This window comes from Ischnura elegans, chromosome 2 (genome assembly GCF_921293095.1).
Source record: "Ischnura elegans chromosome 2, ioIscEleg1.1, whole genome shotgun sequence".
In the NCBI taxonomy this organism is placed as follows: domain Eukaryota; kingdom Metazoa; phylum Arthropoda; class Insecta; order Odonata; family Coenagrionidae; genus Ischnura; species Ischnura elegans.
The window spans coordinates 77,640,846-77,659,370 of NC_060247.1; the positions used below are offsets into that span (position 1 = coordinate 77,640,846).

General features: G+C 36.7%; 1 protein-coding gene across 2 annotated transcripts in view; it reads right to left on the minus strand.

The window, feature by feature from the left end:
- LOC124154005 (5'-nucleotidase domain-containing protein 3) overlaps positions 1–18,123 on the minus strand; it is a 41,424-nt gene extending 23,301 nt beyond the window's left edge. For both annotated transcript variants that reach the window (XM_046527476.1, XM_046527475.1), the window contains exons 1-3: positions 17,958–18,123; positions 2,557–2,732; positions 2,147–2,383 (exon numbers count right to left, since the gene is read on the minus strand). In XM_046527476.1, coding sequence (XP_046383432.1) covers positions 2,147–2,383; positions 2,557–2,732; positions 17,958–18,108 — 564 coding nt within the window. In that variant the 5' untranslated portion in view covers positions 18,109–18,123. The remainder of the gene's footprint in view (positions 1–2,146; positions 2,384–2,556; positions 2,733–17,957) is intronic.
- Between the last annotated feature and the right edge of the window lie 402 nt (positions 18,124–18,525).

An 18,525-nucleotide genomic window follows, 5' to 3' on the forward strand; every position in this document is an offset into this window, starting at 1 on the left:
CAGTTTGGCCGGAGCCGCAGGCCTTGAGGCCAAACTGACAGTGTGTGGCGATGCCTTGAGGCGGATTGTCGGCCGGACGGCGGCCGGATGGGAAAACAATAGGTCCGACCTCAAGGCCGCTTGGCCTTGAGGCCGGGCCTCATTGGATTCCCATCCGGCCGTCCGGCCAACAATCCGCCTCAAGGCATTGCCACACACGTTCAGTTTGGCCTCAAGGCCCGGACTGTACAGTCCAAGCCTTGAGGCCAAACTGAACGTGTGTGGGGGGCCTAAGATGGTGGAACTTTGACCACGCCAAAAACTTGGAAATAGCGCCTCCACATATTTACAACCTCCTCGGAAGTACTACAGAACTATTCATCAATAGATCTGGCCCTTTTATTCAGTGAGTAATTTTCCGCTATCACCAAGACAGAACATCAACAATTTAATGAATAGTACATCAGTAGCTATAGCAAACTTCTAATTTTTTTAACAAATGCTCTACTGTTCTCCATTTCTTATCAACTCTATTCTTCCTCTACTACCACCCCCATTCTCTCCCCTATTAACACACATTTCTCAATAAAATTGGTGCATAGGATGCAGGGGGTGAATGGCAAAGTAACAAGAATAATAACCACAAACATTTAAGTGAATGGATTACCTGTATCTTTCAATTATCCTCTTTGGACTCCCCTCCAGTAGAACAGATAATTAAAGCTTGACTGTACTTGCCAATCAGAATGTATTACAATTGCATCATTTCAACAATGAGCAGACTCCAGTGGCTGTATATCACCCTCAACAACAATAGGATTAAGACAGCTCATTAAAAGAGGCTTCACTATATTTGCAAAAGAATAATTGCGAGACTCATGTGCCACTTTTAAATAAAATATCAGTTTAGAATTCCCATGCATGGAAAACGATCAGAATCCACAAAACAAAATCAAGAGGCAACATGTATGGAGAGGTAGGGAAAGCCTGGGCCATTTTTTAAGGGTCAGTCAGGAAAATTACCACACTTTGGGATAATCACAGCTTCCACAAAGGATATTCAAAATACCTGCTACTGCTGTTGACTGAAGAAATATAAAATAACTCACAGCAACAAAACGAGGATGATAATTTTGGTTGTTCAAATCCACATTGCAATGTCACACGGCTGCGCAAAAAGGTGATGATGCAATGTGCAGCTTGGAGAGACCTATCGGCTACGTGAAATGCTCAGGTTTGTGTTCTCGTCTATCCATCTGACCTTATCCCTCTTACCTCCTTCCAGTGGTGCTGAGAGGGGGGGTTTTGGGGGATAAAACCCCCTCCAACTCTCAGAGAAATTTTTAAGTTAAATCCATTTTACTTAATTGTATTAATATAATGTACTAGTAGAATAGTGTAAGGATTCATAAAATATCCCTCAGAAAGCCGTGAAACTCACTATTTATCCAAAAAATTTTTGGGGAGGGCCCCCGCACCTCCTGCATACCCCCAGACACCCCAGTATTAGTTGCTCCTAAAACCCCTCCTATCAGTGGTGCAGCGAGGAGGGGTTTAGGGGGATAAACCCCCCCCTCCCAGAGCTCAGAGAAATTTTTAAGTTAAATCCATTTTACTTAATTGCATTAATATTACTTATAGAATAGTGTAAGGATTCATAAAATATCCCTGAGAAAGCCGTAAAACTCACAATTTATCCTAAAATGTTTCTAGGGAGGGCCCCCACACCTTCTGCTTACCCTGGCGGGTATGCCATACCCCCAAATATCCCAGTATTAGTTGCGCCTAAAACCCCTCCCAGCCTTAATTTCTAGCTGCACCTCTGCCATCAGAAAACTCTGGGTAAAATCAAAGGTATAGACATGAAAGCAGTAATGGTGATACAAAATTAAATTCATCAAGTCAGAGCTTTCAAGTGAGAATATTATGCACACTCAAATTCCATAAATGGAATCGATAATTTCCTTGAAGTTTCCCAAGATCAATGGGTATTCAACAGAGTTGATATCAGTGTAGTGCTATCTGGGATATAAAACTTTGATTCACTCTTATTAATTCGTCAATTCACTAATGCTAATTACAGGTTTCACAGGATTCTATATTGAGAAGAGAGAACTATTAATATAAGCATGTATAGTATAGAAAAATGAAGCCTGAAATAACAGACCTGATGGCTCCCTCCATTGCGAACATGAGCCTCAACATATGAAATGGGCACAATCCTGTTCTTGTACAGCTTCAGAACTTCGTTATCAGAGACAGGCGATAGCCCCCTATAAACAGAGCCAAACTGAATTTGAAGGAATGAATCAAGCTTCAAAAGCAGGCCCTTTTCAATGTCATAGTGAAGACCTCTCACGGTAAAGCCAGGAATATAGTCCAAGGATAGTATATCGGCTGGATACTGAAATGTAAGAGTATAATTAATCACAATACCAACAGAGTATTGACGGGTTGCGAAGCAAGGAATCTTCAAATCGATGTATAGTTTAGATAAAGTTAAAGAAAGCATTTGACTTTAAAATAATAAAAAAGTTAAATAAATATTTGGCAACATGTAAAAAGGTATAATCTCACTTTGTGCTTTTTCACTAGCGTTTCCCTGGCCAAATTATACAGCAAATAGTCCATTGAAGGTTTATAGCACGCCAGAGTGTAGTCATAATCAAATCCATACACCTTTATTTCTTTTAAATCGAGTTCGTTGCAAGCGAATACTCCTTTCAAATTCACATCGGGAGGCAGCTTCTTGGCTACGAAGAATGAATAGATTTTGTTCAATCCCCAATCAAAGAAACCATTTAAAAACATTTGAAGATACTTTCAAATACGAAATCAAATACGAAAAATACATCCGTCATATGGCAACAATATCTTTGTATACTGCACACAATCTGTTCACAGATAATATGAAACTAAAACAAAAATCTTGAACTATAAGTAACCTTCTACAACCAAAATTATGATGAATACAAAGAGTAAAATTTTTACATCATCAAGGATCCTCACTCACCGCAAATACCCAATCAACTTAGAAAAGTAATTGGTATAATAACACGGGTCCATTATCTTGACCCACGTAAGGTCATCCCACGCCCTGCGAAATAGCGACCGTGAATATGTAAAGAAGGAATGGTTTGTATTATTGTTATTTAAGCGAAATTGTTAATGAAACGAGGTGGAATAGTTAAAGTAACGTTAATGATTTAATTTAACAATATGAAAATAATGTATTTTTGATATAATGGGTGAAAATAAGACTTTATCATATTAGTGTAGACAAAGCTTTATTGGGTTATTCATAAATACATAAAAGCGACAATGCTTTGAAAACAAGCGTACAAGTAGAGGTAAGCAATCAATATATATGTAACGTACCATTGCAACCCGTTTACAGCAAATGTATGTTAACAATAACACTGTAATTACTAGGGCGCTATTCCAAAAACAGACCCCATGGGAAACGAGAAATCAGGTAAACTTTGACATTGGATGTTACATAGCATAAAGACAAGGCACGAATGAAATTATTCCTTAACGAAATGGGAAATATTATAATCTGTGAAGGGGATCATTAAAAACATCGTAGTATAACGATAAAGAAACAGAAGACATTATATAAACTGGAGCGCTATCGGAATGACGCCTCGTCGAAAAAAGTGATTGCAGGCCATATGTCACTGGGTCATTCATTTGAACACCTATACGAATAATCTAAAACAACGAACTTCATAAGAAAGAAGAAATAACAAAATTTATTAAACATAGGATCCCCATAACCATTCAGCTCACATAGAAAAACCAAATTTTTTTTTTAAATAGGGCGCTATTACATTTCGACACCGAAGAAATCCTCAGTAGGGGTTAACATTTACACTGACACATTCAAAAAGGTAAAAAGCGAATTTTATTCAAAACGCAAACCTAATTGTGATATGCAATGACGAAATAAAGACACAGCCGGAGCAGTTTCTAAAATTGGAATTAACGAAGTAGGAAAATAAATAATAATAATTGACCTACCAACAAATCGAAGTAAAGTTTCAATGGGTAATTTTTTTTAAATTGCAGGGAATTTTTTTGTCCGAACTCCTCTAAAATACGATAAAAAAACATCGAAGATTACAAAGCGTCCATAGACCAAATCGTTTAATAATAAATACAGTAACCTGGAGTCAACAAATACTAGGGCGCCCACCAGGGGCGGATCCAGGATTTTTTCCTGGGAGGGGCACAGGGATACCTCGCAATACAAAACGAATGCAATGATAATGGGACCGTATTAAAAATCTTGCATATTTTTGAGGGTCTGGGGGGGCACGTGCCCCCGTGCCCCCCCCCCTGGATCCGCCTATGTCGCCCACACGAAATCACGCCCATGAAAAAGGATTGAACAGGCTTGGAAGTCATTTTTTTCTAACGACTGTGACGTACCTAGAGCTGAGATAAAGCATACATAACAGAAAAGACATACGAGACCAAATGGAAAAAATGAAAAACAATCATATAACATCACTTAGCCTCTTTAAAAACTAAACTTGGGCTTGCACAACCCACAGTTTCCGCACCAAATCAAATTCAGGAACAGTAAAAATTTTTATGTCTGATTAATTTGCAGCTGCGATGAAAGGAAAAAGTATAGACACTTTAATAAAATCAAAATAATAGGACTTGAGGGTTTGAAATAACTTTCACACATAAAAGACGGAGAAATAAAATAATTTGCCAGAAAAATATTCGAGAAATGGGTTTAAATTCGTCATTTTAAACCCATTCGTCATTTTAAACCCATTTAATGTAAATGTGACATTTTAAAAAGACTCCTTCAGAATTTCGGATCGAAACTCATCTACATTAGGAGGTAACACATCAAAGATTATGTAACACACATAGCCCATAAAGATTTACGTTACGTAGAGATACCACGAGTCGACAAATACAAGGTCACCCACCCCGAATCACCCGCATGGAAGGTAAGGGGTATGAATGGTAAAATATTTTTTCCCGACTATCGAGCCCGGCCTAAAGCTGTGATGTCACCCTAATCGTAGAAAAACATGTTCAACCAAGGAATGAAAATGAAAAACGACACAGTAAGTACTTTTCTCCTCTGAAATCTAGGTATTGGATTGCCTAACTCACTGCCTACGACACCATCAAAAAAATCTGTAAAAGTTAAACATTTTTAAAATTTTTATTTTCGGTAAAAATGAAAAGAAATTTACTACAATCCAAAAGGAAACGAAAGCATGACGAAACCTCCGTTTACAAATGCATTTGAAAATTTTACGACACTAGAGGAAAATACTTGACCAACAAAAAACTGGAAGTAAAAATGTAAATGTGACATTTTAAAAAGACTCCATCAGAATTTCGGATCAAAACTCATCTACACTACGAGATAACACATCAAAGATTACGTAACACACATAGCCCATACAGATTTACGTTACATATAGATACCACGAGTCGACAAATACGAGGTCGCCCACCCCGAATCACCCGCACGGAAGGTAAGAGGTAATGGTAAAATATTTTTTTCCGAAGATGGAGCCCGGCCTAAAGCTGTGATGTCAGCCTAATCGTAGAAAAACATGGTCAACGAAGGGAGTAAAATAAAACACAACTACGTAATTACTTTTCCCCTTTGAAATCTAGGCCTGGATGACCCAACCCACAGCCCTGGACACCATCAACAAAATCTGGAAAAGTTAAACATTGTTAAAATTTTTATTTTCGGTAAAAATGAAAAGAAATTTACCGCAATCCCAGAGGAAACGAAAGCACGACGATACCACCGTTTCACAATTCAACTGAAAAATATACGACACTAGAGGAAAATAATAGACCCAAAAAAATCGAAGTAAACCTTTAAATCTCTCAATCTCTCATTTTCAAAACTCTCCTTCAGAATTTCGGATCGAAACTCATCTACATTATGAGGTAACACATCAAATATTATGTAACACCCATAGCCCATACAGATTTTCATTACAAAGAGATACCACGAGTCCACAAATACTTGCTCGCCCACCCCAAATCAAGCGCATGGAAAAATATGTGATGCGATTGGGAATATATTTTTTCCCGAAGACTGTGCCCGGCCTTCCGCTGTGATAACACCCCAATCGTAGAAAAAATGTTCAAACAAGGGATTAAAATGAAAAACGACTACGTAATTACTTTTCCCCTTTGAAATCTAGGCCCGGGGTAGCTCACACCACAGCCTGCGGCACCAACTAAAAATCTAAAAAAAATTTAAATTCTTTATTTTCGGTGAAAATAAAAAGAAGTTTACCATAATTATTATTATTAAATGTATATAAGAAGTACAAACACGACGATATCACCGTTTTAACATTTAACCGAAAAATTTACGGCACTGCAGGAAAATATAGAACTAAGCCAAAAAAAAATCGAAGTTAATTTTAAATGTGACATTTTCTAAGTTTTCCATGAGAAATTCAGATCAAAACTTATATACATTACGATGTAAGACACCAAAGATTACGTAACACCCGTAGCCCATACCAATTTACATTGCACAGGGATACCACGAGTCGACAAATACTAGGTCGCCCATCCCGAATCATGCCCGTGGAAGAAATGTGATATTAAGGGAAAAATATTTTTTCCCGAAGACTGTGCCAGGTCTTCTCCTTAGATAAGAGCTTAATCACAGAAGAACATATTCCACCGAGGGACGAAAATTTAAAAACGTCATCCATTAACTTTTCCTCTTTGAAATCAAGGCATGGGATGACCCAACACACAGCCTGCGATGCCAACAAGAAAATCTGAGAAAGTAAAAAAATTTTAAATTCTTCATTTCGGGTAAAAATTAAAAGAAATTTATCACAATCATAGCAGAAATAAATCACGACCATATAACCGTTTAAAAATTTAAAGGAATCATAAAACGGCACTACAGAAAAATAATTGACCCACCAAAAAATCTAAGTTAATTTTACATTTGACATTGTCTAAATACTCCATAAGAAACTCAGTAAGAAACTTATATATATTACGAGGTAATACATAAAAGATTACGTAACGACTGTAGCCCATACCAATTTACATTGCATAGGGATACCACGAGTCGACAAATACTACGTCATCCACCCCAAATCACCCGCACGGAAGGTAAGTGATATGAATGGGAAAACATTTTTCCGAAGACTGTTCCCGGCCTACAAGTTTGATAATACCTTAATTATATAAAAACATGTTTAACCAAAGGATTAAAAAGAAAAACAACAACGTAAGTACTTCTCAGCTTTGAAATCTAGGTCTTGGATGGCCCAACCCACAGCCCTCGACGCCATCAACAAAATCTGAAAAAGTGAAATATTTTAAAAATTTTTATTTTCGGTAAAAATAAAAAGAAATTTACCACAATCCCAAAGGAAACGAAAGCACGACGAAACCTCCGCTTAAAAATGCATTTGAAAAATTTAAAAAACCAAAGGAAAATAATTGACCGAAAAAAAATCGAGGTAAACATTTAAACCTTTCATTTTCAAAACTCTCGTTCAGTTTTTCGGATCGAAAGTCATCCACCTTACGAGGTAGCACATCAAAGATTACGTAACACACATAGCCCATACAGATTTACATTACATATAGATACCACGAGTCGACAAATACAAGGTCGCCCACCCCGAATCACCCGCATGGAAGGTAAGTGGCACGAATGGTAAAATATTTTTTCCCGAAGATGGAACCCGGCCTAAAGCTGTGATGTCACCCTAATCGTAGATAAACATGTTCAACCAAGGGATTAAAATAAAAATGGACTACGTATTTACTTTTCCCCCTTGAAATCTAGGTATTGGATGGCCCAACCCACTGCCTACGACACCATCAACAAAATCTGGAAAAGTGAAACATTTTTAAAATTTTTATTTTCGGTAAATATGAAAAGAAATTTACCACAATCATAGATGAAACGAAAGCACGACGATACCACCGTTTTAAAATTCAACTGAAAAATGTACGACACTAGAGGAAAATACTGGACCCACAGAAAACTGGAAGTTAGAATGTAAATGTGACATTTTAAAAAGACTCCATCAGAATTTCGGATCGAAACTCATCTACATTACGAGGTAACACATCAAAGATTCCGTAACACACATAGCCCATACAGATTTACGTTACATAGAGATACCAGGAGTCGACAAATACGAGGTCGCCCACCCCGAATCACCCGCATGGAAGGTAAGTCGTATGAATGGTAAAATATTTTTTTCCGAAGATCGAGCCCGGGCTACAGCTGTGATAACACCATAATCATAGAAAAATATGGTCAACCAAGGGATTAAAATAAAAAGCGATCACGTAATTACTTTTTCCCTATGTAATGAAGGAAAATAATTGACCGAAAAAAAATCGAGGTAAACATTTAAACCTTTCATTTTCAAAACTCTCGTTCAGTTTTTCGGATCGAAAGTCATCCACCTTACGAGGTAGCACATCAAAGATTACGTAACACACATAGCCCATACAGATTTACGTTACATAGAGATACCAGGAGTCGACAAATACGAGGTCGCCCACCCCGAATCACCCGCATGGAAGGTAAGTCGTATGAATGGTAAAATATTTTTTTCCGAAGATCGAGCCCGGGCTACAGCTGTGATAACACCATAATCATAGAAAAACATGGTCAACCAAGGGATTAAAATAAAAAGCGATCACGTAATTACTTTTTCCCTATGTAATTTAGGTCTGGGCCGTGAAATTTACCGGTTGTTATATATAATCAAATATTTGTTGTTCCCATGGATTAATAATATATAAAATGAATTCCTTGTGTTTGTCTGAGCGTTAAGAAGTTTTAAGCGAACTCCTAACGATCATGTTGACGGATTTAGACTACATATTTTTATTCCATATTGGCTGATTTGGAACTGAAATGAACTCCACTGATGTTAACGCTAGAACTCCGATTGAAATTTCCATGTGATAAGCGAAAAACGAAGAATTCATGACTAACTTCAGATATAAGCTACGAATATATTTTCGGAAAAAAGACCACAAATAGCAGTGGAAGACCGCGCGGAGGGGATAGAAAAGGGTCATTCAGTTCTATGAAGGGCATGGGCTCGAGGGACATCCAATAAGCTGGTCTTTTGTGTCCTCGGCGGTCCCTTTCCTAACCCCCGCGCGGTGCACACGCACGGCCACTTTTTCGGATAATTTCGTGCCACACGGCATGAAACTATGCGACGCGGAAAATAAAGTGTATGGGATCCTTAACTTTCAAAAGTGAAAAGCTTCATGCCGGCCTGGTCCGAAATGAGTCGGATCTTTTGGATCTTTTCGTGCCTTTTCGTCAAATGTTTGTTTCACCGCAGCTCAGTTGTATATGCGTTCATAAAATTTTCGTAAATATTTTCCGTTAACACGGAGTCATAAAATTTTCAATTGTACTGAGTGTGAAATCCTTGATTTGAAATTCATCTACATCTACATAATACCCCGCAGCCGCCTAAAAGGCGTGTGGCAGAGGGTGTTAGGATACCAGCCGTTTACAGCTAAAAAAAATGAAGTGCTCAAACGAAGTTCGGACTAGCGTTTATTAAAGTCCTATATGGTTCGGGGAAAAACGAATTCCCATATCTATCTGGCCCGAAAATTGGGGTGGGCAGGCCCAAGGCTAGTTTAAAAGTATTGCAATGAGTCTTGTGAATTTGAAACGTACGCGATTACATGTTTTTCCGATGATCTTAGAGCAATAACAGTTTTTAGCGCGTTAAAGTCGCCGTAAAAACATTTTTCGATGCCAGTCTTCCACTGGGCCGATTTCCGGAAGATTCTGCATATAGTTTATTGGTTTGGGGATGTTCTGCCTCACAAATAATGATGTGTAATATTATTAATAGTAGCGGGCGTAACTTGGTGGAAATACATAATCGCAGGAATAGAAGGATCTACAACTTTGCTATTTCCACGTAGCAGTTTATTGACACCGACCATGGTTTCGTAACAAGGTGAAAAATGCAGGTAAATTGATAGTATGTATAGCAGAGGGTTGGGTGTGGAAATACATTACAAGATTTCCCTACCCAACACTGTCAATTTACTTGCATTTTTCACCTTGATAATGTTACTGTGTAACGAAACCATGGTCGGCCTCAATAAATTACTATGTGAAAACAGCAAAGTTGTTGATCCTTCTATTCATGTGTAATATTTATATTGAGGTGCATTTACTATGGAAATTCTCTTTATTTTTTATGAATGACATAGTGAAAGATATATTTTCATTTTTTTCCAGGCTAATTATTTTGTTTTAGCGTCGTATTTTGTTGAAATCCCGTTTTAAAAATTTTTTACTGTGCCACGCTTCTATCTAAGTTTATGAAAAATTGCATATTTTATTTCCCAGAAATAACGACATGATTAAATTATAATTAATTTTCCTGAGTCTGAAGTACCTGTTATGAAATTGGGATGGAGTGGCCCAACGGTTTTTTAAGCGGAGAAGCAATAAAATGGGTCTTGCGTTTTTTTTTAACGCTAGAGATAAGATGATTATACGCTGATGTAGATTTAATAACAATTTTAGGCGCGTCAAATTCGTTGGGACAAAATAAGTTCCGATGCGTATGATTTCTCTTTCCATAGGGCCGATTACCGGTTGGCGCACTAGTATTTGGTGACCCGGGAGTACCCTGTATGTACATCGATTACGGTTTTAAGGAAATTCTCTTTCTTTCATTTTATTATTTCATTTTATATCAATCCATCTGAATTTCATTTAAAATTTTCTTCAATTGTTCCGTGATTACCCGGAGAAAATATCATTTAAAATTTTGAAGGTTAAATATTTTCCATACATTTGTCTTAAATATTGTCATAATTGTCTTAAATTCCAAATGAAATTTTTCACTCGTTGCGTCATTGTTGCATCTAAGATCATGAATAATTTCATTTATTACTTTCCAGAAAATAACAAAATTATAAAATTTTTACTTTTCCTAATCGTGATTTTCTAGCTGGGCAAATGAGGTGGGCATAGATATCAAGATATTTCAAGATAGATTCAAGCATAATTTCAGGAAGAAAAATCAATGAAATGGGTTGTAGTACTTCGCGACTTGCATGTGCTCTGAATATTATTTATTGGTCTCGGGATGGCCTGTTACATCAATTTTGATTTTATATCTTGACAAAAGGATTATTCGAAATTTCCTTTTATATTATTTGTAAATGACCCAGTGAAAATTATATTTCGATTATATCGTGTATCTTTTCTTTTCTTATTTTTCAAACAAAGAGTAGATAAAATTGCAAACATTTCTTACCATGTGTCATTATTAAATATAAGTGTGTGGTAAATTTCTTTTCTTATTCTCCGAAAAAAACGATAAAATTAATTTTAAGGTGGGCCAACCAGCAGTGGCGGATCTATGGGGGGCTACTGGGGCTATAGCAAACGTTAACCTCCTTGGGAATCCAATTTACGTTAGATAGCATGGTAATTATTTCCGACCCCCAATATACTGCTGGTATTTTTGACCCCACTTAGCCCCATTCCCTTTTCCCTATCCTGGATCCGCCACTGCCAATCAGTGGCTATTTATCAAAGCGGAAAAGTGTTGAAATGATTCTGATGTACTGTTACGTTATGGAATAACATACTTTTACTATTTAAAACATCCTGGAATAATATCAGCAATCGGCACAAAAAGAGTCGAAGGGAAAAATATAATCCAGTACGTGCCATTTCTCATCCGCCGCGCCGGGACGATTTCGTGCAGGCGCCCTATTAATATTTATTGATTCGCAGTTACTTTATACATAGTTAAAGTTTGGGATGGCGTTCTCCCGCAATATTTGATGTTTTATCTTGTAATATAGAAGAGTTACGCTTTGAAATTCGATTCCAATTTTTTTTAAATAACGCGTTAAAAACATTACTTCGATTTTTTTTGTCAGTAAAATATTTTCCTTCAGTATCCTCCGTTGGTTATATCCAATTTCTAACATCGGTGACGTGTCGTTCTGCCATCTAGTTGTGTGGAAAGTTTCCTTAAAAATCTTCAGAAAATAAGGAAGATATAAAATTTTTACCTTTCCCTGTTTTGAATTGGTGGCGGAGACTGTGGGTTATGCCAGCCCAAGCCTATTTCTTAAAGATTAAAAGTGTTAAATGAGTGTTTCTGATTTTTACCGCGTCGTTCAACACGCTTTTATGTGATCCATGTGGTATCACAGCTGTAGTGACAGTTGTCGGAAAAACATAATTTTCCAATTCATGTCTTTTCGCTTCCATGCGGGTGATTCGGGGTGGGCGACCTAGTATTTGTCGACTCGTGGTATGCCTATGCAATGTAAATCGGTATGGGCTACAGTCGTTATGTAATCTTTTATGTATTGCCTCGTAATATATATAAGTTTCGACCTGAGTTCCTATGGAGTATTTAGACAATGTCAAATGTAAAATTAACTTAGATTTTTTGGTGGGTCAATTATTTTTCTGTAGTGCCGTTTTATGATTCCTTTACATTTTTAAACGGTTATATCGTCGTGATTTATTTCAGCTATGATTGTGGTAAATTTCTTTTAATTTTTACCCGAAATGAAGAATTTAAAATGTTTTTAATTTCCCAGATTTTCTTGTTGGTATCGCAGGCTGTGTTGGGTCATCCCATGCCTTGATTTCAAAGAGGAAAAGTTAATGGATGACTTTTTTAAATTTTCGTCCCTCGGTGGAATATGTTCTTCTGTGATTAAGCTCTTATCTAAGGAGAAGACCTGGCACAGTCTTCGGGAAAAAATATTTTTCCGTTAATATCACATATCTTCCACGGGCATGATTCGGGATGGGCGACCTAGTATTTGTCGACTCGTGGTATCCCTGTGCAATGTAAATTGGTATGGGCTACGGGTATTACGTAATCTTTGGTGTCTTACCTCGTAATGTATATAAGTTTTGATCTGAATTTCTCATGGAAAACTTAGAAAATGTCACATTTAAAATTAACTTCGATTTTTTTTGGCTTAGTTCTTTATTTTCCTGTAGTGCCGTAATTGTTTCGGTTAAATATTAAAACGGTGATATCGTCGTGTTTTTACTTCTTCTATACTAATAATAATAATAATTATGGTAAACTTCTTTTAATTTTCACCGAAAATAAATAATTTAAATTTTTTTAAAGATTTTTAGTTGGTGCCGCAGGCTGTGGTGTGGGCTACCCCGGGCCTAGATTTCAAAGGGGAAAAGTACTTACGTTGTCGATTTTCATTTTCATCCCTTATTTGAACATTTTTTTCTACGATTGGGGTGTTATCACAGCGGAAGGCCGGGCACAGTCTTCGGGAAAAAATATATTCCCATTCACATCACCTATTTTTCCATGCGCTTGATTTGGGGTGGGCGAGCAAGTATTTGTGGACTCGTGGTATCTCTATGTAATGAAAATCTGTATGGGCTATGGGTGTTACATAATATTTGATGTGTTACCTCATAATGTAGATGAGTTTCGATCCGAAATTCTGAAGGAGAGTTTTGAAAATGAGAGATTTAAATGTTTAATTCGAATTTTTTTGGGTCAATTATATTCATCTAGTTTTTTTAAATTTTCAAATGCATTTTTAAGCGGAGGTTTCGTCGTGCTTTCGTTTCCTTTGGTATTGTGGTAAATTTCTTTTCATTTTTACCGAAAATAAAAATTTTTAAAATGTTAAACTTTTCCAGATTTTGTTGATGGTGTCCAGGGCTGTGGGTTGGGCCATCCAGGCGTAGATTTCAAAGGGGAAAGTAATTACGCTGTCGTTTTTTATTTTAATCCCTTGGTTGACCATGCTTATCTACGATTAGGCTGACATCACAGCTGTAGGCCGGGCACGATCTACGAAAAAAAATATTTTGCCATTCATACCACTTACCTTCCATGCGGGTGATTTGGGGTGGGCGACCTCGTATTTGTCGATTCGTGGTATCTCTATGTAACGTAAATCTGTATGGGCTATGTGTGTTACATAATCTTTGATGTGTTACCTCCTAATGTAGATGAGTTTCGATCCGAAATTATGAAGGAGTCTTTTTAAAATGTCACATTTACATTTTTACTTCCAGTTTTTTGTGGGTCCAGTATTTTCCTCTAGTGACGTAAATTTTTCAGTTGAATTTTAAAACGGTGGTATCGTCGTTCTTTCGTTTCAGCTATGATTGTGGTAAATTTCTTTTCATATTTACCGAAAAAAAAAATTTAAAAGTGTTTACCTTTTCCGGATTTTGTTGATGGTGTCGTAGGCAGTGGGTTAGGCAATCCAATACCTAGATTTCAGAGGAGAAAAGTACTTACTGTGTCGTTTTTCATTTTCATTCCTTGGTTGAACATGTTTTTCTACGATTAGGGTGACATCACAGCTTTAGGCCGGGCTCGATAGTCGGGAAAAAATATTTTACCATTCGTACCACTTACCTTCCATGCTGGTGATTCGGGGTGGGCGACCTTGTATTTGTCGACTCGTGGTATCTCTACGTAACGTAAATCTTTATGGGCTATGTGTGTTACATAATGTTTGATGTGTTACCTCCTAATGTAGATGAGTTTCGATCCGAAATTATGAAGGAGTCTTTTTAAAATATCACATTTACATTTTTACTTCCAGTTTTTTGTGGGTCCAGTATTTTCCTCTAGTGACGTATATTTTTCAGTTGAATTTTAAAACGGTGGTATCGTCGTTCTTTCGTTTCAGCTATGATTGTGGTAAATTTCTTTTCATATTTACCGAAAAAAAAAATTTAAAAATGTTTACCTTATCCGGATTTTGTTGATGGTGTCGTAGGCAGTGGGTTAGGCAATCCAATACCTAGATTTCAGAGGAGAAAAGTACTTACTGTGTCGTTTTTCATTTTCATTCCTTGGTTGAACATGTTTTTCTACGATTAGGCTGACATCACAGCTTTAGGCCGGGTTCCATCTTCGGGAAAAAATATTTTACCATTCGTGCCACTTACCTTACACGCAGGTGATTCGGGGTGGGCGACCTTGTATTTGTCGATTCGTGGTATCTCTACGTAACGTAAATCTTTATGGGCTATGTGTGTTACATAATGTTTGATGTGTTACCTCCTAATGTAGATGAGTTTCGATCCGAAATTATGAAGGAGTCTTTTTAAAATGTCACATTTACATTTTTACTTCCAGTTTTTTGTGGGTCCAGTATTTTCCTCTAGTGACGTAAATTTTTCAGTTGAATTTTAAAACGGTGGTATCGTCGTTCTTTCGTTTCAGCTATGATTGTGGTAAATTTCTTTTCATATTTACCGAAAAAAAAAATTTTAAAAATGTTTACCTTTTCCGGATTTTTTTGATGGTGTCGTAGGCAGTGGGTTAGGCAATCCAATACCTAGATTTCAGAGGAGAAAAGTACTTACTGTGTCGTTTTTCATTTTCATTCCTTGGTTGAACATGTTTTTCTACGATTAGGCTGACATCACAGCTTTAGGCCGGGCTCGATAGTCGGGAAAAAATATTTTACCATTCATACCACTTACCCTCCATGCTGGTGATTCGGGGTGGGCGACCTTGTATTTGTCGACTCGTGGTATCTCTACGTAACGTAAATCTTTATGGGCTATGTGTGTTACATAATCTTTGATGTGTTACCTCCTAATGTAGATGAGTTTCGATCCGAAATTATGAAGGAGTCTTTTTAAAATGTCACATTTACATTTTTACTTCCAGTTTTTTGTGGGTCCAGTATTTTCCTCTAGTGACGTAAATTTTTCAGTTGAATTTTAAAACGGTGGTATCGTCGTTCTTTCGTTTCAGCTATGATTGTGGTAAATTTCTTTTCATATTTACCGAAAAAAAAAATTTTAAAAATGCTTACCTTTTCCGGATTTTGTTGATGGTGTCGTAGGCAGTGGGTTAGGCAATCCAATACCTAGATTTCAGAGGAGAAAAGTACTTACTGTGTCGTTTTTCATTTTCATTCCTTGGTTGAACATGTTTTTCTACGATTAGGCTGACATCACAGCTTTAGGCCGGGTTCCATCTTCGGGAAAAAATATTTTACCATTCGTGCCACTTACCTTACACGCAGGTGATTCGGGGTGGGCGACCTTGTATTTGTCGACTCGTGGTTTCTCTACGTAACGTAAATCTTTATGGGCTATGTGTGTTACATAATGTTTGATGTGTTACCTCCTAATGTAGATGAGTTTCGATCCGAAATTATGAAGGAGTCTTTTTAAAATGTCACATTTACATTTTTACTTCCAGTTTTTTGTGGGTCCAGTATTTTCCTCTAGTGACGTAAATTTTTCAGTTGAATTTTAAAACGGTGGTATCGTCGTTCTTTCGTTTCAGCTATGATTGTGGTAAATTTCTTTTCATATTTACCGAAAAAAAAAATTTTAAAAATGTTTACCTTTTCCGGATTTTTTTGATGGTGTCGTAGGCAGTGGGTTAGGCAATCCAATACCTAGATTTCAGAGGAGAAAAGTACTTACTGTGTCGTTTTTCATTTTCATTCCTTGGTTGAACATGTTTTTCTACGATTAGGGTGACATCACAGCTTTAGGCCGGGCTCGATAGTCGGGAAAAAATATTTTACCATTCATACCACTTACCTTCCATGCTGGTGATTCGGGGTGGGCGACCTTGTATTTGTCGACTCGTGGTATCTCTACGTAACGTAAATATTTATGGGCTATGTGTGTTACATAATCTTTGATGTGTTACCTCCTAATGTAGATGAGTTTCGATCCGAAATTCTGAAGGAGTCTTTTTAAAATGTCACATTTTCATTTTTACTTCCAGTTTTTTGTGGGTCCAGTATTTTCCTCTAGTGTCGTAAATTTTTCAGTTGAATTTTAAAACGGTGGTATCGTCGTGCTTTCGTTTCATCTATGATTGTGGTAAATTTCTTTTCATATTTACCGAAAATAAAAATTTTAAAAATGTTTAACTTTTCCAGATTTTTTTGTTGGTGTCCGGATAGCGCCTTAGTTTTTGAACATGCGTAGTATAGCGCCTTAGTTTTTGAACATGCGTAGTTTATGCTGTATATATTGTCGGGGTTGGGAATGATATGTTACCATATGTTTGATTCTTTGTGATTCATTTACAATTCCCTGTAGTAGATATGTCGCATAGGTGAAATAATAAATGACCAGGTTACATATGCACTGCAATCTCTTATTGCGACTTGGCCACCTCTCGATAGCCACTAAGTATATCATGTTATGAGGTTTATTAACGGATATATTAAGGTCCCTTTTAATGTCTTTTTCAGTGATACTGAAGTTTATCGTTAATTCTAAGGTGGATTCAGTCGGTTTTTCGCTGTAATTTTTCGTAAAAGTCAGTGTCCAAAGTTGCCTTTTCTAGCGCTCTCCACGGGACACATCAGGATAGCGCCCTAGTATTTAACGTACCTTTTTTTTTACATATTTATCCTTTATGCTGGTTGAAATGTTAAGTTACATCAATTTTGTTTACTTCTCTATTCTTTTAAGGTATTTGTTTTGCTATATTTTGTTTTATGACTTATTAAATGACCGAGTGGAACATTGCCTGTACTTATATTTTAGAGTGTTTTTCCTGCCAATATGTGATAAGAAAGAATACTTTTCTTGCTGAAAATAATAAAATTAACCAATTTAAAGGTGTAATTATAAGTTTAATTAAAAAAGCCGTCTTTATACCAGAAATATAAAGCATTATGTGTTAGCATAATTTTGTCGCTATTTCCTGGGGCGTGGGTTGACCTTTCATGGGTCAAAATAATGCGCGTTAATAACACCATTGAATAAACGAAATGAATCTACCAATTTGCGGATTGTGTATGCATGATGTATCCGATCATTGCTCACGTTGTTACTATACCTAATGTCAATGCCATCTCAATTTACAGTATAATCTTATGAATCATTAAATAAGAAGAAAGCAATGGTTAGCTTTACTCTTCTGACGCCAAGGAGCTACAAAAGTTGGTAAACAAAAACTTACATTTGCAGAGTTCTTTCATTTTGTGGTACGCCTCCGTCATAGTGGCGGAAGACGAATTCGATCGAATTGGAAACCTTACTAATTCCTTGCATTTTTTAAGGGAATTTTTTGAATGAATATAAAGACTAGTGCAGCCGAATTTAAAAATCATTCTGCTACAGCTGATTGCGAGTCGTCTTCTGTTTTACGTGGCACTTCCTTTGCTTATAGATGGCAGATAGGTAGGCGGCGGATAGCGATTGTGGCGGGGGAGTTAAACTGGGTTAGGTGAACATAATGGCCTATACAAAATTTTGACCGCCGAGCAGAATAAAAAATCCATTTAAATCATACAGATTGTTTTCCTAATAAGTATTAAAATAAAAATGACTTGTTTTGCGTTGAGGGAAAAATCTTATTCCTCAATTCCTGGTCATAATAAAAAATATATTTGAAAATCCAGAATATAAGATGAAAAGACTAAAAACAAAGATTTCACCAGATTATAATACAGGAGAAGGCTGTATGCACTAAAATAATTTTTATTGGTTCAACCTATCCAATAAAAAACACACAGATTTCATTTTCG